This window comes from Acanthochromis polyacanthus, chromosome 19, assembly GCF_021347895.1.
Source record: "Acanthochromis polyacanthus isolate Apoly-LR-REF ecotype Palm Island chromosome 19, KAUST_Apoly_ChrSc, whole genome shotgun sequence".
Classification (NCBI taxonomy): Eukaryota; Metazoa; Chordata; class Actinopteri; family Pomacentridae; genus Acanthochromis; species Acanthochromis polyacanthus.
This window is the reverse complement of record NC_067131.1, coordinates 296,994-322,462: the sequence shown is the minus strand read 5'-3', so window position 1 is coordinate 322,462 and position 25,469 is coordinate 296,994. Positions and strand designations below refer to the sequence as shown.

General features: G+C 42.2%; 2 protein-coding genes across 6 annotated transcripts in view; one reads left to right on the top strand and one right to left on the bottom strand.

The window, feature by feature from the left end:
• LOC127531011 (oocyte zinc finger protein XlCOF6-like) overlaps positions 1-25,469 on the bottom strand; it is a 112,343-nt gene that overhangs the window by 13,434 nt on the left and 73,440 nt on the right. The gene's annotated exons all lie outside the window — the stretch shown is intronic.
• LOC127531010 (NLR family CARD domain-containing protein 3-like) lies at positions 1,066-24,014 on the top strand. 4 transcript variants are annotated; one of them, XM_051939023.1, is made up of 10 exons: positions 1,066-1,364; positions 1,733-1,864; positions 6,073-6,186; positions 12,138-12,210; positions 12,368-12,596; positions 15,727-17,533; positions 17,611-17,784; positions 18,083-18,256; positions 22,278-22,324; positions 22,475-24,014. In XM_051939023.1, the coding sequence occupies exons 2-10, from the start codon at positions 1,776-1,778 to the stop codon at positions 22,990-22,992; spliced, it is 3,225 nt and encodes a 1,074-aa protein (XP_051794983.1). In that variant the 5' UTR covers positions 1,066-1,364; positions 1,733-1,775; the 3' UTR covers positions 22,993-24,014. The 4 variants fall into 4 exon arrangements, with proteins under 4 accessions (XP_051794983.1, XP_051794984.1, XP_051794985.1 ...); XM_051939024.1 differs by having other exon boundaries at positions 1,636-1,864; XM_051939025.1 differs by lacking the exons at positions 1,066-1,364; positions 1,733-1,864; positions 6,073-6,186 and adding an exon at positions 9,867-11,275.

Genomic DNA, 25,469 nt, shown 5'->3' with positions numbered 1-25,469 from the left:
TGTCTCATTTTTGCCGTTCTGTGTTACCTTTTTGTCATTTTGTGTCTCAGTTTGTCTATGTTTTGTAGTTTTGGTTTGCATTTTGTCTCATTTTTGTAGGTGAGAATCATACTGTGTCTCATTTTTGGAGTTTTTAGTCTTAGGCCCCATCCACATGAAGACAAAACGTTTAACAGTTTCAAAAACGATCGCCATAAAGACGAAGGCGTCGAAGAAAATGTGTGCGTCTACATGAATGTACTCGATATGCATGGAAACGCTGTGAAACACATGCCAGACCTCTAGGGGCGCTGTAACGATATGACAGAAACACGCGCAAACAGAAGAAAAAACAGTGGGCATGCGCACTTGGGGCAAAAGTTGTAAACAGAGACCAAGCTGAGAAGTAAATAAAGTGTTGTAATGTGTCCTCGATAATTGTTTGTTCAACTCGGTGGTGATTGAGAAGAAGGAGATTTTGCTGCAACAGGGATAGTAGGGTCACTAGCTTCATCAGCACATTTGCTACACAGCGTGTGGCGCATGCATGTCAATGAAGATACGAAACTATGACGTAAGCGTATCTGAAAAGTAGCGGATAGCCAGTAAACACGGAGCTACATATACGGCGTTTCAAAATCTTTCCACTCTGGAACCTGGTTTCAAAAATGATCGTTTACAGACCCCCAAAACGCCGTCTTCGTGTGGATGATACGCAGATTCGGCAAGAAACTTATGCGTTTAGACCTCGATTTGTCTTTGTGTGGACGGGGCCTCAATTTGTGTATTTACTGTTAGTTGGTGTTTCATATGTCTGATTATTTTGTCATATCTGTGTCTCATTTTAACACTTTTGTCTCTCAGTTTGACTATTTTTGTGTAATTTTGTCTCATATAGAACATAGTTTTCAAACATAAAACCTGCTGTGACTGGAGGTTTGAGGCTCAGAGATGAAACTTTAAATGACTCCTGAGTTTTCCTTCATATTATCAGAACTGATTCCATCTGCTTGTCCAACATTCCAGATCCTGAATCAGTGGTTAGAAATCAGAGTGAAAGTGGGTGGACGGTCAGTTTTTGGCTGCTGGAGGAAGCAGTGTGTTGATCAGAAGCTGCAGTTTGTGACTCTGCTGCTCCTTCAGTCAGGTTTGAATTAGACTCAGTCCATTTGTTGGTCTTTACCATGAAAAGGTTGGATGTAGAAATAATGGGTCACATGAAATGAGTGGGAATCAGCCTGTAAAATGTGCTCTTATTGTGAAAGTCTGCCTGCTGCTTCCTCATAGGTGGAGTCCTGACTGGTTCCAGTAAACAGATCACCTGTCTGAGCGTCCAGGAGTGGACTGGAAACTTTCTTCTTCTTCTTCAGCGCTTTGAATAAAGTGTAAGTTTGCTTTGTTTGCTGCTTTAACTTCAGTAATGTTGCTGTTTGTTTCTGCTCTGTCATGTTTCTACATGTTCACTTCTGATTTCACCACAAACTGTGGATGACTGCTGTTTAAACATGGATCAATATGATTATTAGCTTGTTGATTGACTGCAATCAGTCAATATTTCTATGAGATTATTGATGGACTTGAGTCAGTTTGATGAGCTGCTGATGTTTCTTTGTTGTTTTGTCTTTCTGACTTTGGGTTTGTGGGTGATCTCTGCAGCTCCATGACTCCATCTGCTGGACTGATAGTAGAAGTGCAGCAGCTGATCTTCTCCAGGAGGATCTGAGTGGATGAATGATGTTTGTTTCCTGTGCAGGTGAAGGTAGAAAGTGTGTGTGAGCTGCTGTGAGTTGAGCATCATGGATGAGTGTGAGGACAGAGAGGAGGGAGTCCCTCCCTCTAAAAGCTCTCTGTGTGGGGAACAGGAGAACCAGAGCAAAGCTCAGAGGTGAGACCACCATCTCTAACTGTCCAGGACTCTGCTGCATGTCAGAGCTCAGCATCACATCACTGTAGGGCTGCAACTAATGACGCGTCGACGAATCGTCTGAGCACAATACGTCATCAAAAGCGGAAGTAAACACACAATCCAACAGAAATCTCCTTCCGACCGGAGCCCGGAACACGGACGGACATCGGCGCTGCATCGTGCATATATTATGTACGCATGATGCAGCGCGGACATCCGCGATCTATCATAAGCGCGGATGTCAGCGTTTACTATATGGAGTACAACACACTAAACCCACACTCTCCTCCCATCACCTCAAACATGCTCTATCTGACCAGTCCCCCTCTAAATGATGTCCCCCAGGTCCCACTTCCTATGTTTTTAGTTCCACCTTTGACACACACAATACTGGACTTGGGCCCTCTGTTTTCACAACCCATTCATCAATTCCTGTTATCATCACTCAGCGTCTCATAACCAGACCCCACCATGTTCACTCTGTGAATTTTAATAACCTCAGACCTCTCCCAAAACATCAACAGTTCACCCATACAGTCTGTAAGTCACCTGTCACCATCAACATGGCACTTTTAAACATTCGCTCCCTTTTAAACAAATCTTTTATTATTCACGACCTGATTTTAGACAACAAGGTAGACTGCTTGTTTTTAACCGAAACGTGGCTGGGTACAGATGCGCCAATTATTCTCACTGAGGCCTCCCCATCAAATTTTAACTTTACATTCTCCCTGAGAAGTGGCAGGAAAGGTGGTGGTACTGCATCAATAGTTAATAATTCACTAAAGCCAAAAGAAATTAAATTTGATCAGTACACCACCTTTGAGCACCATGCAATTGTTTTTAACAGCCTGTCAATTCTTTGTATCACTGTTTACAGACCTCCAAAATATGATTCTGTTTTTATCAGTGATTACAATTTTATCATTATATCTGGTGATTTTAACATACACATAGACAATCCATCTGATTTTATGGCAAAGGAGTTTTTAAATTTACTGAGTTGCTTGGATTTTAATCAGCATGTCACACAGCCAAGTCACAAAGGAGGACACACACTTGATTTAGTCCTCAGCTATGGCCTGTCAGCCAGTGTGCCCTCTGTTGTTGACTTGGCTGTGTCGGACCATTACTGTGTGTGTGTTTTTTTTTTTTTTTTTTTTTAATATCACCAGTTTTATTCAACGGGAGACCTCGGTGCAAACTGTCAGGAAATGCTATTTTACTTCAGAAGTGGCTGCAAATTTTATCGAAATCTTGGATAAGCATCTTCCAGCTCCTTCACCTGCGTCCTGTGATTTTATCGTTGAACATTTTATTAATAAATTAGAAAAAACTATTGATCTTGTTGCTCCACTGACCACAAAGAAAGTGTTGCCTAAGCGCTCACCCCCGTGGAGAAACGAAGACATCAGAAGATTGAAAAGAAATTGCAGAGTAGCTGAACGGAGATGGAGAAAAAATAAGATAACAGTTCACTATCAGATATACCGTGAGCAACTAAAAATGTACAACAGTGCTCTCAGGCACGCAAGAACAACGTACTTTACGAACATAATCACTGCTCAAAAAATAACCCTAAAATCCTCTTCAACACCATTGATCTTTTAATCAACCCAGATTTCAACGGACACCAAATCACTCCCTCGGACTCTCTTTGTGAAGCCTTTGCAGACCACTTCAGGGGTAAAATTGATTTTATAAGATCCTCTATTTTATCTAATCAGAATACTGTTTCTAATACAGTAGAAAGCCTGTTTTTACCTGAGGAAACACTGGACAGTTTTGCACTGGTTGATGCTGAGATGCTTGGTAGAGTTTTCTCCCAAGTAAAACCAACAACCTGCCTTTTAGACCCAATTCCCACATCACTTTTTAAAACACTTTATGGATTCCTTGAAGTCGAGCTTTTAAATATAGTGAATTGTTCCCTTCAGACGGGCTCATTCCCTGCTGCTTTTAAAACAGCGGTAGTGAGACCCCTTCTGAAGAAGAACAATTTGGATCCTAATGTTCTTAATAACTACAGGCCAGTGTCCAACTTACCATTTTTAAGCAAAATTTTAGAAAAACTTGTTTTTATTCAGTTGAACAATCTTTTAAATCATCATTCTATTCTTGAGAAATTTCAATCTGGATTTAGGACGAACCACAGTACAGAGACTGCACTACTGAAAATTGTTAATGATTTTAGGTGCAACTTGAACTCACACAAGCTTACAGTCCTTGTGCTGCTGGATCTAAGTACTGCTTTTGATACACTAGATCACATGATTCTTTTAAATAGACTAAGACACCTAGTAGGCCTCTCTGGTACTGCCTTTCAATGGTTCAGTTCTTATCTCACAGATCGAAAATTCCTTGTAAGTCTGGACACATGCTCTTCAGGGATCCATAAAATAAAATGTGGTGTTCCCCAAGGCTCAATTTTAGGCCCCATACTTTTTAACCTATATATGCTTCCATTGGGAGACGTCATCAGGAGGCATGGTGTCACGTTCCACAGCTACGCTGATGATACACAGCTGTACATTTCCATGTCTCCTGATGACACAGGGCCAGTTGATGCCCTTTTAAACTGTATTTTAGACATCAAATCCTGGATGGCAGAAAACTTCCTACAGCTCAACCAGGGCAAGACTGAGGTTTTAATTATTGATCCTAAGGCTCAGGGAGAGAAACTTTTATCAAAACTCCAAACCCTGTCTTTAATTCCATCCAATCAGGTGAAGAATCTGGGAGTCATTTTTGACTCTGAGCTCAACTTTATTCCACATATTAAAAACGTAACGAAAACAGGGTTTTATCATTTAAAGAACATTGCCAGAGTCCGCCCCTTTCTCACCCGGGCAAACACAGAGACGCTGATGCATGCTTTTATCTCCAGTCGTATTGACTATTGTAACGCCCTGCTTTCTGGTCTTCCAAAAAGAAACATTTCAAGTTTACAACTGCTACAGAACTCCGCGGCACATGTGCTGACGAAGACCAGAAGGCGGGCACATATTACAGCGGTTTTAAAATCACTGCATTGGCTCCCTGTGTGCTTTAAGATTGATTTCAAGGTCCTTTTAATGGTTTTTAAATGTCTTGGGGGGCTTGGACCTTCTTATCTCTCAGAATTGCTTTTACCATATGAACCCTCGCGGACCCTGAGGTCCTCTGGCATCGGCCTCTTAATGGTTCCCAAAGCTAGAACACGGACTTACGGTGAGGCATCTTTCCAGCACTATGGCCCCCGTCTGTGGAACAGCCTGCCAGAGGACCTGAGGGCCGTGGAGAATGTTCATATTTTCAAAAGCAAGCTCAAGACCCACCTATTTAATTTGGCTTTTAACTAATGTCTTATTTTCATTAATATTTTTATTTAATTTTATTTATTTATGAATCTTAGCCCTCTTTTTACTTATTTTTATTTTATTACTTTTAAATGATATTTTAGCCATTTGTTAGTACTTTACTTTATATTTTATTTAACTTTACTTATTTATTTAGTTTTATGTTCTTAGACTTTGTAGTTTTATGTTTTTGTTCTATATTTCCAGTGTTTCCTCAGTGGGGGCCGGCTGCACTGGGGGCTGCAATTGGCCCTGGTTGGGATGTCTCTGTCTTGTGGCTGGCATCATCTTGGCCAAGTCGGGGGTCTGCAACACTGTTTTGCTGTGTGGGCCCCTCACTGTTCTTGTGGTGGGGCATGCTCGGGCAGAGGCATCTGGCCCTGTGCTGTAAGCGGCGCCCCGTGCAGTCGGCCCCCTAGCGTTTACTGACCTGGCTCCTCTGTACTCAGCCACGCGCTTTTAAGATCACTTCATCTGTGTGTGTGTGTGTGGTGTGTGTTTGGTGTGTGTGTATGTGTTGGGGTTGGAGATGGGGCGGGGGGAGGGGACTGTTTTTAACATGTATAGCACTTTGTGCTGCATTTTAATGTATGAAAAAGTGCTCTATAAATAAAGTTTTGATTGATTGATATACAGCTGTATCTAAGTGCGGACATCCGCGCTGCATCATGCTTACATAATATATGCACGATGCAGCACCAATGTCCGTCCGTGTTCCGCGCTCCGGTCGAAGGAGATTTCTGTTGCATTGCGTGTTTACTTTCGCTTTTGATGACGTATTGTGCTCAGACGATTCGTCGACGCATCATTAGTTGCAGCCCTACATCACTGCTGCATCATTATTGACAGGAATCCACCTGGACCTGGACCTGGACCTGCATCCAGCTGTGTGTCCTTCAAGAGCGACCAGTCTAAGGAAGATATTATTAACTTTAAAGGAGAACCAGGTCCTGCTGCAGAGGGGTAAGATGTTCAGAACAAGGTTTCAGAGATGCTAGTTTGATAGCAGATTGGCTCCTCATCAAACAGAACAAATGTTTAGAAGAAGTGATGCTAATAACATGAACATCATCCACAGAGACATTAAAAACAGAACCAGGTGGATCACAGCAAGAACTCTGAGTTCACTGAAATATCAAGAAATAGTTTTACGGGACAAAACTCCAGCTCTGTGATCAGATAAAACTTCTCAGCCTGTATTTTAGCCTATATGTTAGCTTACATGTTAGCCTGTGTGTTCGCCGATATCAGGGGCCCCCAAACTTTTTCCTGTGAGGGCCGCATAACTTTTCACTTCTCTGATGGGGGGCTGGGGTCAGTTTGTAACAGAAAAAGTGTGACGATCGCAGGGGTGCCTAAACGTAAACATTGTTTTCCAGAAAGCCACACATAACCAAATATTAATAACCCTTTCTGGGTTATTAATATTTTTTTTCACAGAAAAAAAGTCAGGAAATAAATAATAACACTATTACTGACATAAATAACACTATTTATGAAATAAATAATAACCAAATAACCCTCTCTTGGTTCTTCACAGAAAAAAGTAAAGTCAGGAAATATATAATAGAACTATTTATGAAATAAATAATAACTAAATTACCCTCTCAGCGTTCTTCACAGAAAAAAAGTCCATGGAACATTAATTTTCAATTGTGCCGTGCACAATCTTTTTTTTTTTTTAATTTTATTTTTATGGCCTTTTCTTGGCTTTATTGGATAGACGAAGTGAGAGAGAGAGAGGAAACGGGGGAGTAGAATGGGAAAAGACATGCAGCAAAGGGCCACGAGCAGGAATCAAACCCGGGCCGCTGTATCAGAGACCAGCCCCTATACATGATTCACCTGCTTAACCCATTGAGCTATACAGGCAGCCCTGTACGGAATCTTAACAGGTAAAAGTTTATATTAGTTGTCAGAGCAGAATCTCTGACTTAAATGACTCACATGAGCAATGTCTCAAAGGTCTTGTGTTCCTTCCTTTTAATCCCAGGGTTTCCGCTTCATTCAGCTGCAGCCTGGTGCTACGAAAATTCCAGCACCGCTCCTTTAAATTATAATTTTTTTAATCATTGCATGTCTCCACCTTCACAGCAGTCTTGCACCGTGTTGGGTACTCGCGAGTACTAAGGTAACCTACAGATAACTATGGTGTGTGTGTGTGTGTGTGTGTGTGTGTGTGTGTGTGTGTGTGTGTGTGTGTGTGTGTGTGTGTGTGTGTGTGTGTGTGTGTGTGTGTGTGTGTGTGTGTGTGTGTGTGTGTGGCGAGCCTGCTGCCTACAGAAAAAAATCCAAGAGGAAACACTGAATCCTACCGAGCCCCTAAGGTGCCACGGACGAAAAAAAAATATAACTCGTGCTCACGAGATATGAAAGCGTGCTCACGAGATACGTATTCGTGGTCACGTTTAAGTTAAAACGTGAGCACGATATGTTAAAGTGTGTGCACGCTTTAAGATAAAACGTCAGCCGGCGGGAGGACGACTCAGATTTGGTAAATATCCCTGTGCGCACTGACCGTGGGGAGCCCTCTGCGGAGCTGTTCATGGTCCTGAATGCTATAGGTGCAGAGGAACACACCACCGAGGCAGGTATGGAAGCAATAAAGGGAATTTATTGTAGACAACGTAATATGGAGGCAGGTGGGTCTGAGGTGAGAGGGGAGTGAACCTGGAGATGAGTTCGGTTCCGAGGATGGTGAGCCGGGGATCGGCGGCCGTCTTCGGTCCGGTGGAGGGGGATGAGTGTGGCGGCTGATGGTATTTGGATCCCTGGCGGCAACGGAGTTGGATTGGGGCGGAGATCCAGGAGGATTGGTGCCGGCAGGACGGAGCGGGCAGACGTAGATGAGCAGCGGAGAGGTTCCTTCAGTCCAAGATGCAGCGTTGAAGTGGTGGAGAGCGCCAGGCTTTATGGGAGCGCTGATTGTTAATTTTACCTGGCTGCGCTTCTGATGAGCCGGCTCGCTGCAGCCAGAGGGGCGTGACAGTTTCTGTCAGAACCCTCTCTTCTCCCCGTTTCCTATCTGACATCCAAATACATTTTCCCCATCTTTTCCCCACTTCTCTCTCTCTCTCTCTCTCTCTCTCTCCCCCCCCCCCTCTCTCTCTCTCTCTCACTCCCGGTTCCGGTCGGGTGTCTTTTGAGAGAGAGTGGTTTTGTGAGGAGAAAAATAAATATTTTTTTGGGATATACACACGTGGACAAAATTGTTGGTACCCCTCAGTTAAAGAAGGAAAAACCCACAATTCTCACTGAAATCACTTGAAACTCACAAAAGTAACAATAAATAAAAATTTATTGAAAATTAAATAATCAAAAACAGCCATTACTTTTGAATTGTTGATTGACATAATTATTTAAAAAAACAAACTAATGAAATAGGGCTGGACAAAAATGATGGTACCTCTATAAAAGATTGAAAACTATTTGACCAGAGTGACATGATTAACTCAGGTGTGTCATTTAATTGACATCACAGGTGTTTCCAAACTCATAATCAGTCAGTCTGCCTATTTAAAGGGAGACAAGTAGTCACCCTGCTGTTTGGTGAAAAGGTGTGTACCACACTGAACATGGACAACAGAAAGCGAAGGAGAGAATTGTCCCAGGACATCTGAAAAAAAAATTATAGACAAACATCTTAAAGGTAAAGGCTATAAGACCATCTCTAAACAGCTTGAAGTTCCTGTGACAACAGTGGCTCATATTATTCAGAAGTTCAAGACCCACGGGACAGTAGCCAACCTCCCTGGACGTGGCCGCAAGAGGAAAATTGATGACAAATTGAAGAGACGGATCGTTGGAATTGTATCCAAAGAGCCCAGAGCAACCTCCAAAGAAATTAAAGGTGAACTCCAAGGCCAAGGTACATCAGTGTCAGATCGCACCATTCGTCATTGTTTGAGCCAAAGTGGACTTCATGGGAGACGACCAAGGAGGACACCACTGCTGAAAAAAACTCATAAAAAAGCGAGACTGGAATTTGCAAAAATGCATGTTGACAAGCCACAAAGCTTCTGGGAGAATGTCCTTTGGACAGATGAGACCAAACTGGAGCTTTTTGGTAAGGCACATCAACTCTATGTTCATAGACTCAAAAACCAAGCATACGAAGAAAAGAACACTGTCCCTACGGTGAAACATGGAGGAGGCTCAGCAATGTTTTGGGGCTGCTTTGCTGCATCTGGCACAGGGTGTCTTGAAAGTGTGCAAGGTACGATGAAATCTGAAGACTATCAAGGCATTCTGGAGAGAAATGTGCTGCCTAGTGTCAGAAAGCTTGGTCTCAGTCGCAGGTCATGGGTCTTCCAACAGGACAACGATCCAAAACACACAGCCAAAAACACCCAAGAATGGCTGAGAGAAAAGCGTTGGACTATTCTAAAGTGGCCTTCTATGAGCCCAGATCTGAATCCCATTGAACATATGTGGAAGGAGCTGAAACATGCCATTTGGAGAAGACACCCATCAAACCTGAGACAACTGGAGCTGTTTGCTCATGAGGAGTGGGCCAAAATACCTGTTGACAGCTGCAGAACGCTCATTGACAAATACAGAAATCGTTTAATTGCAGTGATTGCCTCAAAAGGTTGTGCAACAAAATATTAAGTTATGGGTACCATCATTTTTGTCCAGCCCTATTTCATTAGTTTGTTTTTTTTTAAATAATTATGTTAATCAACAATTCAAAAGTGATGGCTGATTTTGATTATTTAATTTTCAATAAATTTTTATTTATTGTTACTTTTGTGAGTTTCAAGTGATTTCAGTGAGAATTGTGGGTTTTTCCTTCTTTAACTGAGGGGTACCAACAATTTTGTCCACGTGTGTACTGACTTTTCTCACCCGTTGTGCCAAGTGGACCTTAACTGTGTAGGTGTGCGCTGGCCGCCGGGTGAGCATCATGCCCGTGCTGGCCGGTGTGAGTGACTTTGAACAGCTGGCACGCTGTCAAGCTAGTTCCTAGCGGTAACTGTTCAGTGGAGGAAGCCGCCCTCGCCGTGGGAAAGGAGATTGGATATAACAATGTCAAATCAGCCTCCCGGATGAATGGAGCGATTGTGATTTTCTTGTCCAGCACAGAGAAAGTTGCGGAAGCGGTGGAAAAAGGCGCTGATATCCAGGGCACATACACACCTGTGCTTGGTGAGTCCTGCTAAGCGAATCATCATCTCCAATGCTCCACCGTTCATTAGAAATGACATTTTAGTGAAAGAACTGTCCCGTTTTGGTCAAGTTGTGTCTCCAATAAAGATGCTGTCGCTGGGCTTTAAATCCCCGCTCCTCAAGCACGTCATCTGTCATCGCAGACAAACGCTGATGGTACTACGGGACAATGAATCTGATCTTAATGTTTCATTTAGTTTCAAAATAGATGGCTTCAACTACATGGTTTTCGCTACATCAGAGACTATGAAGTGTTTTGGGTGCGGTGCAGAGGGACATTTAATCAGGGCATGTCCAGAGCGAGTGGATGGCAATGCGCCCGTGCGTAATTACGCACAGGCTGCTGCTCCTGCAGCGGCCTCCGACGATCCAAGTGTGGCGGAGCAGGTCACAGAGGCTGAAGTAGATGATCCGGATGTTGTAGCTGCTCCTTCTGTAGAGCCCACGGACGCACCATCGGGCCCCCCGCCTGCAGTGGCGGGTTCGAGTACAGACCTCTCCATCGACGTCGATCTCTCTCTCTCTCTCTCTCTCTCTCTCTCTCTCTCTCTCTCTCTCTCTCTCTCTCTCTCTCTCCCTCCCTGTCGCCGAATCCTCCAGAGGCCGTGAAACCCCCTGAATCCCCTCCTAATTCCTGTACTCAGTGCCCCCCTGGAAAGCCTCCATCTCTGTTCAGCTAGTTCGTCGTTCCTCCCTGCCTGGATCATCTACATCTGCCCGCTCCGTCCTGCCGGCACCAATCCTCCTGGATCTCCGCCCCAATCCAACTCCGTTGCCGCCAGGGATCCAAATACCATCAGCCGCCACACTCATCCCCCTCCACCGGACCGAAGACGGCCGCCGATCCCCGGCTCACCATCCTCGGAACCGAACTCATCTCCAGGTTCACTCCCCTCTCACCTCAGACCCACCTGCCTCCATATTACGTTGTCTACAATAAATTCCCTTTATTGCTTCCATACCTGCCTCGGTGGTGTGTTCCTCTGCACCTATAGCATTCAGGACCATGAACAGCTCCGCAGAGGGCTCCGCACGGTCAGTGCGCACAGGGATATTTACCAAATCTGAGTCGTCCTCCCGCCGGCTGACGTTTTATCTTAAAGCGTGCACACACTTTAACATATCGTGCTCACGTTTTAACTTAAACGTGACCACGAATGGTATCTCGTGAGCACGAGATATATTTTTTTTTCGTCCGTGGCACCTTAGGGGCTCCGTAGAATCCTTTTGTAGGTTCCACGTTCAATCGCGTAGCCAGACTGAAAGAAAAAAAAAATCATAATGCGTCTCTGGTGTCGTTCAGGGGGCCGGACCAAATGTGGAGGCGGGCCGTATCCGGCCCGCAGGCCATAGTTTGGGGACCCCTGGCCTACATGTTGAATTTTACTTTGATGATGGAGACGACTGATGCTGGACGAGGATGGAGAGGACAGAAAAATGGTTCTTGTTGTCCTCTCTGAGTTTAGTCAGTCATCATCAAGACCTACAGAGCAGTTTTCCAGGTTCTCTCAGAAGTTCCAACCCGAGAGGAAGAACTTTGAATGCCTAGAAACAGTCCTGAAAGAGGTTCTACAAGGACAGTTCCTGTGGTCACAACAAATATTGATGATGAGCCGAAATGAAGAGAAAGTTCCTGCAGTGGGAAAGAGGCTAATGTTGGAATCTCTAATGAACATCATGGACCTTGAGCTGGTGTTTGTCTCTGTGTGATAAAGTGAGAGATAACTGTTGATGTTGATCCACAGAGTGGAGCAGCAGAACTCAGAGGTTCCCAGAGCTCAGTCTGTCCAGCAGCTTCACCTGGACTCCATATTCATGGTGAGTTCATGGACAACAAGTTCTCCATCTGTTGTGTTCAGGCGTCTCCATGGGGCTCTTTGTAGACCAGTGGACTGTCAGTGTGTCCAACATGGATCTGATGTTTGGCTCCATGATTTGACTCTGATGGACTCATTGACACATTTCTCTGTTCCAGCTGCTGGAGGACAACATGGTGACTTTTGTGAAGAAGGAGCTGAAGAAGATGCAGAAGCTTGTGAGTCCAGATTACCCAGAATGCTCCTCAGAGAGCCAGAGGGAGGATGAGGAGGAGTTGGAGGGTGATGATGAAGAGCAGAGGAGCAGCAGAGAGATGTTTGAGCAGATCACAGTGTTGTTCCTGAGGAGGATGAAGCAGGAGAAGCTGGCTGACTGTCTGCAGAGCAGTAAGAGGATTTTTGTAAAGACTGAAGCTGCTGATCAACAGAATATTTACTGTAGCGGTACTACGTTATGATTTATTGCTCTCGTTATTAATAATTGGGGCACCACCCTAGATCTCTAGGGAAAAAATTAATATTAATAAAAAAATTAATATTCGTAAAAATTTTGATCAATCTCATATCAAAAAGTCTTGAATCCTCGGTTAAATTGACCACATTCTACACAAAGAAACACAAGACTGTAATTTGGTCTAAAATGAGGTATTTATTAACTATTCTATGAAAATAATGACAAGTGAACTATGTACAATGTAGATATGGTGTGTGTGTGTGTGCGTGCAGGACTACATGTGTGTGTGTGCGTGCATGTGTGGAATGTGGGAGTGATGTGTGCATGTGTGAGGGATGTGGAAGTAGGTGTGAGAGAGAAGGAAATATGGTGAGGATTAGCCAGAGCTAACCTGACGAGGTAACCGGTAATTTGGATTAAGAATTCTAATGATTTGTAAAAGAATAAATTGATTAAATGAATTAAATGACCAAGCGGTTAGTACATCACCCATAGAATGGAATCAGAGCAAACTCAGCTGGAGTTATTGAAGTGAACCGTCATGGGGCTGGGACTTGCGAGGCCTTCAGATTATGCACACGGTCTGGACCTGCGGGTTCGGAGCGGTGCGTCGTCGTTGTGGTGGCCTAGATGTCCTGCCGCGGGTTGATCGGTTCTATGCAAAGACCTGGTCCAGCAGATCTCTGGAGTTCTCAGCTGAGTGCTTAAAAATGATGGTTCTCAGGCTTTAGCCAAGAAAAATGGGTGTTGATGAAAAACGGTCAAAATTAAGAAAAATAAATGCTGGTTCTGAATCGGTTCTTCAGATTAAAACGAATAACGTTGGTTTAAAATTGAGCAAAATGTCTCCTTAAGTTACAAAAATATTAAGAGATAAATAGTTAACAAATTTAGATGGTGAGGGAATTTCAAAGATAGGAAAAACGCGCTTTAGGTAAGAAAATAATGAGAGAGACTTTGGTTGACCTCTCAGGAAGAGAGGGGTAAGAGAGCAAGAGAGTCGGTAAGAGAGAGGTGATGTGGGCTACGGCTGACTTTATCTGTGGGTCCAGCTAAGGGGAGGACCTGGGCGGAGAGAGAGAACTTTTAGGCGCGAGTCTGGTGGAATTTGGAATCTCTTTGTTCTCACAAAGTAGAGAAGAAAGAGGAGTCCAGAATGGATTAAAATATGATATTAAACGCGCAAAACACGATCTGTCTATCCCACCATATTCAGTTGTGTGAAAGTGAAATGTGTAGATTAATACATATGTTCATATGATGTGAATCATTTCATTCATAACTATATGTTTATGTTTATGACATTAAAAATATGTATCACAGTGAGAATATAACAACAAGTCAGAGATTTGGTAACAGGTAAATACAATGGTCATCATTCAACCTAAATAGAGAGGAAATTCAGAGGTTAATTCTGGAATTCATTCCAAAATCATAGTATCCTGGGGAAGAAATGATTAACATCACCAATTAGTATCTAGACTTCTGTGAAAGATAGAATCTTGATTTTCGGATATGTTAATGATGAATGATTTCCATTGACATTGGTAATTCTGTAAACACAAAATACATTCCAGAAATATTAATTTGGCAAGGTTTTTAAGTTCAGTTCCAGTTTCTTTGTTTCAGTCAAAGAGAGTGAGAGGGTGACTCCAGCCTTCAGCCATAAAGTTTTACGACTTGTTATCTGATCTGTGGAATGCAGAGACGTCTCCGTCTGAGGGTCTCCTGAAGCTGAAAAGGGATTTTAGCATGAAAGTTCATTAAACAAACATCCATAGCATATAATTGAAAGTCATTGTCTTTTAAAAAGAAGAAGTTATTCCAGGGGTTTAAATGTTCACAGGAGCTCCATCCTTCTGTGAATGAAAACCTACAGAAATACAAATGTCTCAATCCTCCTATAGAGATGGGTGTTGGTCAGTGCTGGAGAGGGAGAGCTTATCTGAGTTTTGATCAGCTCAGGAATTCCAGGGCCTTTGCAGTCTTGCTACATTACTAAAGTCTCAGAATATCTTCACACAATCAGTCTTTAGGGGACAAACTGTCACCTTCACTTTATTGCTACTTTGGTGCTTTAATATCCAGGGTTCTCACCAGGATTTTTTTACAGCGTAACGGCAGGTCGTCCCGCATGTGTGCGTGTGCTATTGCAAAGGTATTGCAAAGCTATTGCAAATTAGGCTATTTAGAAGGGTTATCTTTCAATTTGGAGGGTCAAAATTAATGGTTGATTTTGACAGTTACTAACCTTTTGCAATATTTAAGTTAAGAGACAACACACAACCAGGAATAAAATTTATTCATTCATAAAAAGAGGATTATAGCTCCTTGACTCCTATTTAGGTCACTATTCACCATACATGGCATCACGGAAACAACCGAGACATGCTAATTGTAACCCCGAGATTGGAAGCGACTCTTAATTTTAGACGGGAACGGGTTAATCGACAGGAAAGTACGGCTGAGGTGGGGAGACATAAATTGACCTACATAGGCACCCAGTAGATAAAAACAAACGCACATGGCGTTATCTGTCAAAATAACAGTGTAGCGGCCCTAATCACAGTGTAATCTTTTACTCCCAATTTCCACATAATGCGAAAGTGCCGCGCTCTTGAATCGTACTGCGCAGCACTTAGAACCCATTCTCTTTCTTCAGACAATTTCCACTGCATGCTTTTTACAAGGATACTGCAGAAGCGAAATGAGGTATGGTTTATTTATTTTCTGTTTATATCATGTGTTGTTATCGTGTGATATCGCTATTCACACGAGAGAGCCTCTCCAAGGAGCAGCTCTCCCCCTCCGGACGGCGCGCCGCTGCGCTGCGTTTCCAGTGTGCTTTGACTTTCAGCGCAAGATGGCGACGCTTCGCTCCGCTGCGCGGCGCTTTCGCGTTATGGGGAAATTGGGGGTTAAACTGACAGCGTAACGGCCCGTTACGACAGCGTAGCTGCCCGTTCGACAGTGTAACGGCCCGTTACGCTGAAATGCGCTGGCGAGAACCCTGATATCCAGGTGACTTCTACTTCACTCTTTCTTTCTTGTGTTTTCATTCAGAACTTGCTGCTGGAGTTTGTGGACGTGAACTTAAACGTGGTCTGAAGAAGAAGTTCCAGAGAGTGTTTGAGGGCATCGCTAAAGCAGGACAGCCGACCCTCCTGAATGAGATCTACACAGAGCTGTACATCACAGAGGGAGGGACTGCAGAGGTCAATGATGAACATGAGGTCAGACAGATTGAAGCAGCATCCAGGAAAGCAGACAGAGCAGAAAGAAGCATCAGAGCAGAAGACATCCTTAAAGGGTCACCTGGAAGAGATGGACCAATCAGAACAGTGATGACACTGGGAGTGGCTGGCATCGGGAAAACAGTGTTAACACAGAAGATGACTCTGGACTGGGCTGAAGACAAAAGCAACCAGGACATCCACTTCATGTTTCCATTGACTTTCAGAGAGCTGAATGTGCTGAAAGAGAGAAAGTTGAGCTTGGTGGAACTTGTTCATCACTTCTTTAGTGAAACCAAAGCAGCAGGAATCTGCAGCTTTGAACACTTCCAGGTTGCGTTGATCTTTGACGGTCTGGATGAGTGTCGCCTTCCTCTGGACTTCCACAACAATGAGGTCCTGACTGATGTTAGAGAGTCCACCTCAGTGGATGTGCTGCTGACAAACCTGATCAGGGGGAAGCTGCTTCCCTCTGCTCGCCTCTGGATAACTACACGACCTGCAGCAGCCAATCAGATCCCTCCTGACTGTGTGGACATGGTGACGGAGGTCAGAGGGTTCACCGACCCACAGAAGGAGGAGTACTTCAGGAAGAGATTTAGAGATAAAAAGAAGGCCAGCAGCATCATCTCCCACATGAAGAAGTCACGAAGCCTCCACATCATGTGCCACATCCCAGTGTTCTGCTGGATCACTGCTACAGTTCTGGAGGAGCTGCTGAGAAGCAGAGAGGGAGGAGATCTGCCCAGAACCCTGACTGAGGTGTTCATCCACCACCTGGTGGTTCAGACCAAAGTCAAGAAGATCAAATATGATGAAGGAGCTGAGACAGATCCACACTGGAGTCCAGAGAGCAGGAGGATGATTAAGTCTCTGGGAAAACTGGCTTTTAATCAGCTGCAGAGAGGAAACCTGATCTTCTATGAGTCCGACCTGACAGAGTGTGGCATCGATGTGGAAGCAGCCTCAGTGTACTCAGGAGTGTTCACACAGATCTTTAAAGAGGAGAGAGGACTGTACCAGGACAAGGTGTTCTGCTTCGTCCATCTGAGTGTTCATGAGTTTCTGGCTGCTCTTCATGTCCATCAGACCTTCATGGACTCTGGAATCAACCTGCTGGAGAAACAACAACAAACAACATCCTGGTGGCCGACACTGTTCAGTGAGAAAGTTGATCCAATAGTTTTCTACCAGAGAGCTGTGGATGAGGTCTTACAGAGTCCAAACGGACACCTGGACTTGTTCCTGCGCTTCCTCCTGGGTCTGTCACTGTCGACCAATCAGAATCTTCTACGAGGCCTGCTGACACAGACTGGAAGTAGTTCACAGACCAATCAGAAAACAGTGGAGTACATCAAGGAGAAGATCAGTGAGAATGTGTCTGCAGAGAGAAGCATCAATCTGTTCCACTGTCTGAATGAACTGAAGGATGTTTCTCTAGTGGAGGAGATCCAACAGTCCCTGAGATCAGGACGTCTGTCCACAGATGAACTGTCTCCTGCTCAGTGGTCAGCTCTGGGCTTCATCTTACTGTCATCAGAAGAACATCTGGATGTGTTTGACCTGAAGAAATACTCTGCTTCAGAGGAGGTTCTTCTGAGGCTGCTGCCAGTAGTCAAAGCCTCCAAGAAAGTTGTGTAAGTAGTTGGAGACTGAAGATCCTTTTTCATTTTGTTGCTGTTTGATCAGTATAATGTGCTTTTTGTCTCTTCAGACTGAGTGGCTGTAATCTGTCAGAGAGAAGCTGTGGAGCTCTGTCCTCAGTCCTCAGCTCCCAGTCCTCCAGTGTGACAGAGCTGGACCTGAGTAACAACAACCTGCAGGATTCAGGAGTGGAGAGTCTTTCTGCTGGACTGGAGAGTCCACACTGTAAACTGGAAGCTGTCAGGTCAGGACTCACACTTTGAAACTGATGTGATTTCTATCAGTGGATAAACAGCTAACCTGAGTACAATCATTTCTGCTGATGGGATTCATCAAATGAGCTTTTACTGAACTTGTGCAGGACTTTGTCAGGGTTTATTTTTGACATGATTAAATCCCACTAATCATTGTTGAGATTGTAGATTTGCTTGAGACGCATGAAATGTGCAGCAAAAATGTATCTGAAAGACAAAGAAGAAAAGAGAGGGAAAAACATCCAGCCAAGTGTTGTCCATCAGGTTTGTGTTGTTTTGTGTGTGCAGGCTGTCAGGCTGTCTGGTCACAGAAGAAGGCTGTGCTTCTCTGGCCTCAGCTCTGAGCTTCAAGACCTCAAATCTGAGAGAGCTGGACCTGAGCTACAACCATCCAGGAGACTCAGGAGAGACGATGCTGAGAGCTAAAGTGGAGGATCCACACTGTAGACTGGAAACTCTCAGGTACAGACAGACACTCTCAGGTACAGACAGACAGACACTCTCAGAAACTGTCAGCCTAGCTCACAAAAAACAGTGGAAGCAGAAGAATACTGTTAGCTCAGCTATGCACCATGACCGAAAGGAAGGGTGAACTGTTACCCTAGCTTAGCTCAGACAGGAAGCAGGGTGAACTGTTAGCCTAGCTTAGCTCAAAGACAGGAAGCAGGGTGAACTGTTAGCCTAGCTTAGCTCAAATACAGGAAGCAGGGTGAACTGTTAGCCTAGCTTAGCTCACAGACAGGAAGCAGGGTGAACTGTTAGCCTGGCTTCGTTCAAACGCAGGAAGCAAGGTGAACTTTTTTCTTTTTTTTAATTTCAAAAAGTCACAGGTAACATCCAACATCAACATGATATTGAAACATACAGTGATGAAGTTAACAAAAATCAATTTGACGGAAGAAAGGAAGAGAAGAAAGAAAAGAAAGGAAACTAAAAAAACACACAAAAAAACAGCTGAGCAAATTCAAACATTTATAGCAAATTTAATTTTTACAAACGTTAACAGTTTTTGTTGCTTTCTGGTTATCAGATATTTATTTATTGCCATTAAATAATTTTCAAATTCTTTATGGAAGACAAGATAATTTGGGTTTTGATTACTGAATTTTGCTTTATGAATGTGAAATTTTACTAATACTAATATGAGATTGATGATAAAGACCTTGTCTTTTTCATGTCCATCCTGTGTGTAAACTCCAAAAATGATGTGTTTGTAGAGCAAATCAATCTGCAGATTTAGTTTTTCTGTACAAAATTTAGAAATTTCCTTCCACATTTTTCTGCTGTAACTACAATACCAAAAAATGTGGTACTGTTTCTGGCTGTTCAGAGCAAAAAGAACATCTTACATCTATATCACGTTTGAACTTTGTCATATAATGTTTTACTGGATAGATTTTATGCAAGATTTTAACAGAAATTTCCCTAACTTTGTTCAACATGAATTTGTGAGGTAAAAGCCAAACCTGAAACCAAGAGATATTATTAATAAAAGAGTTCCAGTAATGGATAACATCGGGTTTTGTTGTTGTTTCTCTTTGGAACAGTGCACGTATAGCTCTGTTGCTATTCTTTGCCGTCCCAAAGCATATTTTGCCACAATAAGTGTCACATGGATTAACAACATGTATATCTGCTGCAAGAGAGGAGGCAGTGCACAGAGTCACAACAGCAGCTGGAATGGAGCTAATGACCTTTGTAAACTCTTCAAGTGTTGAAGGGAATGGATGCTTTTCACAGAATTCAGTGTCATTAATAAAATGGCCACGAGGGGTCAGACGCTGTCAGACTAAGTCAATTTTGTTGTTAAACCAGCTATTGAGAAAGATGCTTTTATTTTGATGCAGTATATCCCCATTATTCCAGAGATAATACCGATGTGGAGAGAAATTGTGCTTGTAGGCCGTTTTCCACGACAACAAAACCTGTTTGTGATAACTGGATAATTTTAGGGGAATCTTGTTTATTTGGTAGCTACAAACCAACAGAAAAGGGAGTCCTCCAGTTTGATTAAATACAAATTTAGGAATAAAGTTACATAAAGATGCATCATTTTTAAGAAAGATTTTAACCATTTGATCTTCAGAACATTGTTTAGAATTGAAAAGTCAACAAAGTCGAGGCCTCCATTTTTGTAGTTGTTAAGAATTACAGATTTTCTGATCGAGTGTGTACGGTTTTTCCACAGAAAATGAACAAGCATCTTATCAATAAATGTGACAGTTTTACAGTCCAGTGCCAGTGAGGAGGCGGCATACACAAGTCTGGAAATTCCCTCAGCTTTTGACAGAAGAGTTCACCTTTAAGTGATAAGTCTCTTTGTAGCCAAAGGTTACATTTATTCTGCACCTTTGTAATCCTTGGCTCAAAGTTGAGATGGCATCTCTCTCACTGATTTTTAGTTACAGTAATCCCTAAATAGTTAACCTTACTCTTTACTCGTATATCATCAATTGAGGTTATATCAGAATTTTTGAGAATGAATAGCTCACACTTATTTAGGTTTAAGTACAAACCTGATGCTTTTGAAAACATCTGGATTGCATTAATTCAGGGATGAGAATTTTCCGTGGAATTCCGCGGATTTTATCATTGCCAGGGTCATTCTTGTGAATCGTCTAAATTCGAGGAGAAAATGTTTTGGGGGGGGTGAGGTATGTTTATGGTCGGCGAGTCGTAATATCGAACGGCTGCTAATATCCACCACGCTGAATGCTAGCTGCCACTCAGTGAGAGCAGTCATGTACAGTACTGTAATCGAATCACCATGAAGTGTAGAGTCCAGGGATGGGAATTTTCCGCGGATCCGCTGATTTCCGCCGATTTCATTTCAAGTCTGAACACTTTATTGTTGCTGATACTCCCGCGAGATGGTAACGACGTTAACGATAGCTTGTTAACGACGATTGTAAACGGCCCAGCGATTGGAAGTCGCTGCGCCGCCGCACACATATTTTTCCAGTTTAAAGAAACAGGAAGTCATTTGTTCACCGTGTTCAAGACACTTCAGTCTCGATCTACCAAAAGCACCCTCTGCTTTAACCTTATATATATCATCTAAAGTGTTTTGAAGTTCAATTCATTTTCATTTTTCATCATGTCAGAGATTTTCTGGTGCAATGCTAGCCAAGGACATTATATCTGTGATTACTTTCTCCTCATTTTGGCGTCTAGATTTGGCTAACTCACTTCCATATCTTCTTAAAAATCCACCGATTTCAAATTTAAGGAGTTCCCAATTTTTTCCACAATTTCCTTCCTTCAGAGCATTTAACCAATAAAACTGAATAATTGTACTAAGTTCATGTTTGACATTGTCATGCCTCAATAAAGAGCTCTTCATCTTCCAATCAGAGAATTGCTTGGTGTCAACCATTCCTGGAAGGAGATGTAAATATGTAAGGATGGCTCTATGGTCAGTTAATGGGGTGGGTAGGACATTGATTGGAATATTGTCTTTAGAAAGTGATTTAGAGAGCAGCCAGTAATCCAGGCCAGACTGTCTGGAGCCATTTTTATTACTCCAAGTATTTGGAAACTTCTCTCTCCATACATCACATAAATCATACTTGTCAATGAAAGAGTTGAACTTAACATTTGGCTGTGAGCATTTAGCTGGAGGCCATCTATCATCACCTCATTCATGAGCACATTAAAATCACCTCCTACAATGAAGTAAGCCTCAGGGAATGTCTGAGTTAGAGCTGCAAGTTTACAGTCTAATGTATGAATAAGTTTATCATTTTCTGATTTAGAATTATAACCGTACAAATGAACAATAATCATTGCTTTGCCATTCCAGTCTACTATTAAACAAATCAAATGAGCTTGACTGTCACAGAGTGCATCAATTTTCCAGGAAAACTACCCATTAAACAAGATACCCCAGCAGAATGTTCTGTCCATGTCATCACCACATGTTGTTTCCCATTGATTTTTCCACAAGTTTACATCTTTAATAAGTGAGTGTGATTTTTGAAAAAAACAAAATCAGTTTTCAGCTGTTTAACATTAAAAATAAAGTTTTATGCTTTACATTATTCCTCAGTCCCCTAGCATTGAGTGAGACAAGTGAAAAAGACATAAAAAAGAACAAATAAACAAAAAACCTTTATAACCTTCTAGCTATGTATATTCTGGCACACACACAAAAAGGAAAGGCAGCTCAGCGACACCAATAACCTGATGTTCTAGTTCATTAAATGAGATTTTCCAAAGGGATTTAAGGCAATGGGCTAGCATAGAGTGATATCACTGAAAAAAAGAGGAAAAAGAAAAGAAAAAAGTTCTGTTTTGCTGCCCAGTTGTACAAAATGATTTAAAGTTCTACAGTCAGTCAGTGAAGTTTGTATCAGTCTGGAAGAATGATGTCACCTCTATGAACGCTCTGGTCCTTTATCAGTGGAACAGTGTGAGAGCCATGTAACGTCCATGTGTGCTGCTGAAAGAGTCACTGCTGCTCTGACCGTCCTCCTCCTTTCAGGGTGACGCCTGCTGGAGTCCGATGGTTGACACCAGGTCTGAGGAAGTGTAAGTGTGTTTTAATGGATTGATGGAAACAAAGCAGCACATTCAAGCATCTTCAAAGTGTCACATCTCTGAGGTCATCATCAAAGCTTTAATACTGATCACATGATCCATCAATAACTGCAGCTGTGTTGTGTTTGTTCTCTCCATCAGATTCCTGTCAACTCACAGTCGACACAAACACAGTAAACAGAAAACTCAAATTGTCTGACAACAACAGGAAGGTGACATATGTGATGGAGGATCAGTCGTATCCTGATCATCCAGACAGGTTTGACTGGTATCAGCTGCTGTGTGGAACTGGTCTGACTGGTCGCTGTTACTGGGAGGTGGAGTGGAGAGGAGGGGTTTTTATATCAGTGAGTTACAGAGGAATCAGAAGGAAAGGAAACAGTTATGACTGTTGGTTTGGACGTAATGATCAGTCCTGGAGTCTGTACTGCTCTGATGTTGGTTACTCTGTCAGACACAATAACAGTGAAACATTCATCAGTTCCTCCTCAGTCTCTGACAGAGTTTCAGTTTATGTGGACGTTCCTGCTGGAACTCTGTCCTTCTACAGAGTCTCCTCTGACTCTCTGATCCTCCTCCACACCTTCAACACCACATTCACTCAACCTCTCTATCCTGGATTTGGGTTCTATTCTGGTTCCTCAGTGTCTCTGTGCTGAGTTGAGTCTCCAGTCTCCTCCTGGTAGAGAAACAGTGTTGAACAGATAGTTGAGTCTCTCCATGACTCTGTCCCTCACAAACATGTTTTCACATTCATGGATTAAATGTGTTTCTTTGTCAAATCCTTCTAAATGATTCCTTGTAAACTTGTTCCTCTTCAAAGATGGAAGTTGTGATTATTCCAGGAGCCAAATGTGGTGTTTGCGTCTTTTTCCAGTCAAATGTTGAGAGTGAAAATCAGGATGTGGTGTTCCTCTGACGCTCACTTGAACTAAAAGCATTTGAGCTGCACAAAGTGTGAAATGAGAGAAGAAGCAGTGAATCTCCAAACTGCTGACAGACTTTCACACATTATTGTCCAGTGAAAATCAGCTTTTTTGTGCAGCCACACTTGATCCTGATGTGAGTCTTTAAGTCCTGTTCTAGTGATGAAATGAGAACTTCCTTCATCTGTATCACTCTTTCCAAAGTATTCTGTGCTCTTCTGTCATTTATGTCTTATTGATAGATCCATTTTTCATTTTTACATTAAATAAGTGCTTCAATGTTTTTTCATCAGTTTTTTTTTCAGATTCTGAATTTCTGGTTTCATCAACAAATTCTACCAGATGTTATTTTTCCATCAAAGCTCCCATAACCCTAGCTATCTCTGGATAAAAATGTTTTCAGCATCGATATGATTCCAGTAGAATTTAAACCCACCAGGACTTTCCAGATTACATTGAACTCTGTAAATTCAACATTTTTTATCCTGTTTATTTCTATAAATGTTGTGTTTGGCCGTTAAAGGAGGTTTTCCTCACATTGTGGTGTATTTGAACCCTTTCATGGTCTAAATTCTTTGAACAGATCTTGTGCTGTAATCAATGTCTAACTTAGTTTTTATTTTCATTGCAGTGGTTGATTTTTCCTGAACAAGATCAATGATTTTAATACGTCTTTCTCCACTTTTATTTGCTCTGCCTGTGGCTTTTAAACTATTGTAACTTTCTTTTTTATTCAATAAATGACTAATAACACACTTTGATCTTCATGTTTGTTTGCTTATTTGTTGATAAGTGGAATTTAATTTTCCATGTTGAATAATCAACGTTTATCCTCTTCCACGGCAGAAATGAAAACGGAAAAAAGATCTTTAGTAAAGCAGTAAAACTGATGCTTTCATTTTTGTTTTTATCTTTTTGTCTCCATTTTTAATAATATTTAACAACAAATATACAACAAATAAGCACCAACTGTGTCCTACAATTCCACTGGTCCAAGCAGAAGAGAAGCAGAAAAGAAAGAAACAGAATAATCAAATCAGACAGCTTCAAATAAATGAACTTCTCAGGGGTTCATCAGTTTAGAACATGAGAATCTGAGACAGTCTGAAGGAACTTCTATTTGACAGTTTTAATAAGGAGGAAAAGAAAAGTTTCTCATGATTTTTTAAAAGCAATAAAATTCAGATCAGCCTTAAAAAAAATCTACATCTGTGTGTCTAAAATTCACCAGTTCTCATTCTATGATTCCACATAAATTCCAGATGTTTGTTGTGCATAAAGAGCGCAAGCTTGATAGAATTGTATTCAAAGACAGGTTGAACGTTGTTTGTTAGCAACCATTCATGATTGTGTCCCTAAAGCTCCTCACAATAGTTCAGGAGGAGAACAGATGTTCTGGAGTTTCACATCTTCTCCATCAATGTGCATGTGTTCTTCTCCACATGAAATCTCCTTCTGGAACATTCTCTACATGGAGAAACATCAGAAAGAGTTTAGAAATGAACTTCTTTCATTTCAGCTCAGAAAGGAAAAGACAAATATCTGCTTGTGACTTTGATAGAGTCAGTCTGTGGAAATGTTGGAGATCCAACTTTTCTTTGAGCAGGAAGAGGAAAACATTCTTTAGTTCCTGATCATCTCACAATGTTGTTCTAACATTTAACGTGTCAAAAATGTTGATCTGTCAATAAACAGCGTGTTAGAATGAGGAGTTCAGATGAATTCTGGAACATTCCTTTGATCACTGGAACAGCTTTGATTAGCAGAGAATGTTGTTTCTAGCAGCAATCTGAAGTCAGTTTAGTTTGAAAATCACTAGAACATCTTCATCCATTCAATGTGTTCCTTTCTCCATCCAATCCTTCACAAAGACACATTTCCTCCTGTACAAATCCTCCTGTTCTTCCACATTGTAGCTTTGTGTGGACTGAAGTTCTGCTTTAAAGCATTTTCCAGTAGAAGAACAGCTGCATGTGGAAATGTGATCATTTAAAGGATGGAAATCACATGTTAAAGAGAATGAGACAAAGATGAGGCGCTAAGGTAAAGCACAGATAATGTTCCTGTTTTCTAAAGTCATTTCATGGAACCATTCATTGTTTGTAAATCAGTGACATTCAAAGCCCCTCCTCTACTCATTTTACCACATCACCTTTTAGCATCAAATCACATCACAGTCAATCTGCTGGATTTTCTTCATCCATCCATGT

Excerpts from the sequence above, each read along its gene's own strand:
- LOC127531010 (XM_051939022.1), top strand. The coding sequence starts at position 11,800 with ATGCTGGACGAGGATGGAGAGGACAGAAAAATGGTTCTTGTTGTCCTC. Across the intron at positions 12,048-12,137 it reads GCAGTGGGAAAGAGGCTAAT|AGTGGAGCAGCAGAACTCAG; the intron begins GTTGGAATCTCT and ends GTTGATCCACAG. Across the intron at positions 12,211-12,367 it reads ACCTGGACTCCATATTCATG|CTGCTGGAGGACAACATGGT; the intron begins GTGAGTTCATGG and ends TCTCTGTTCCAG.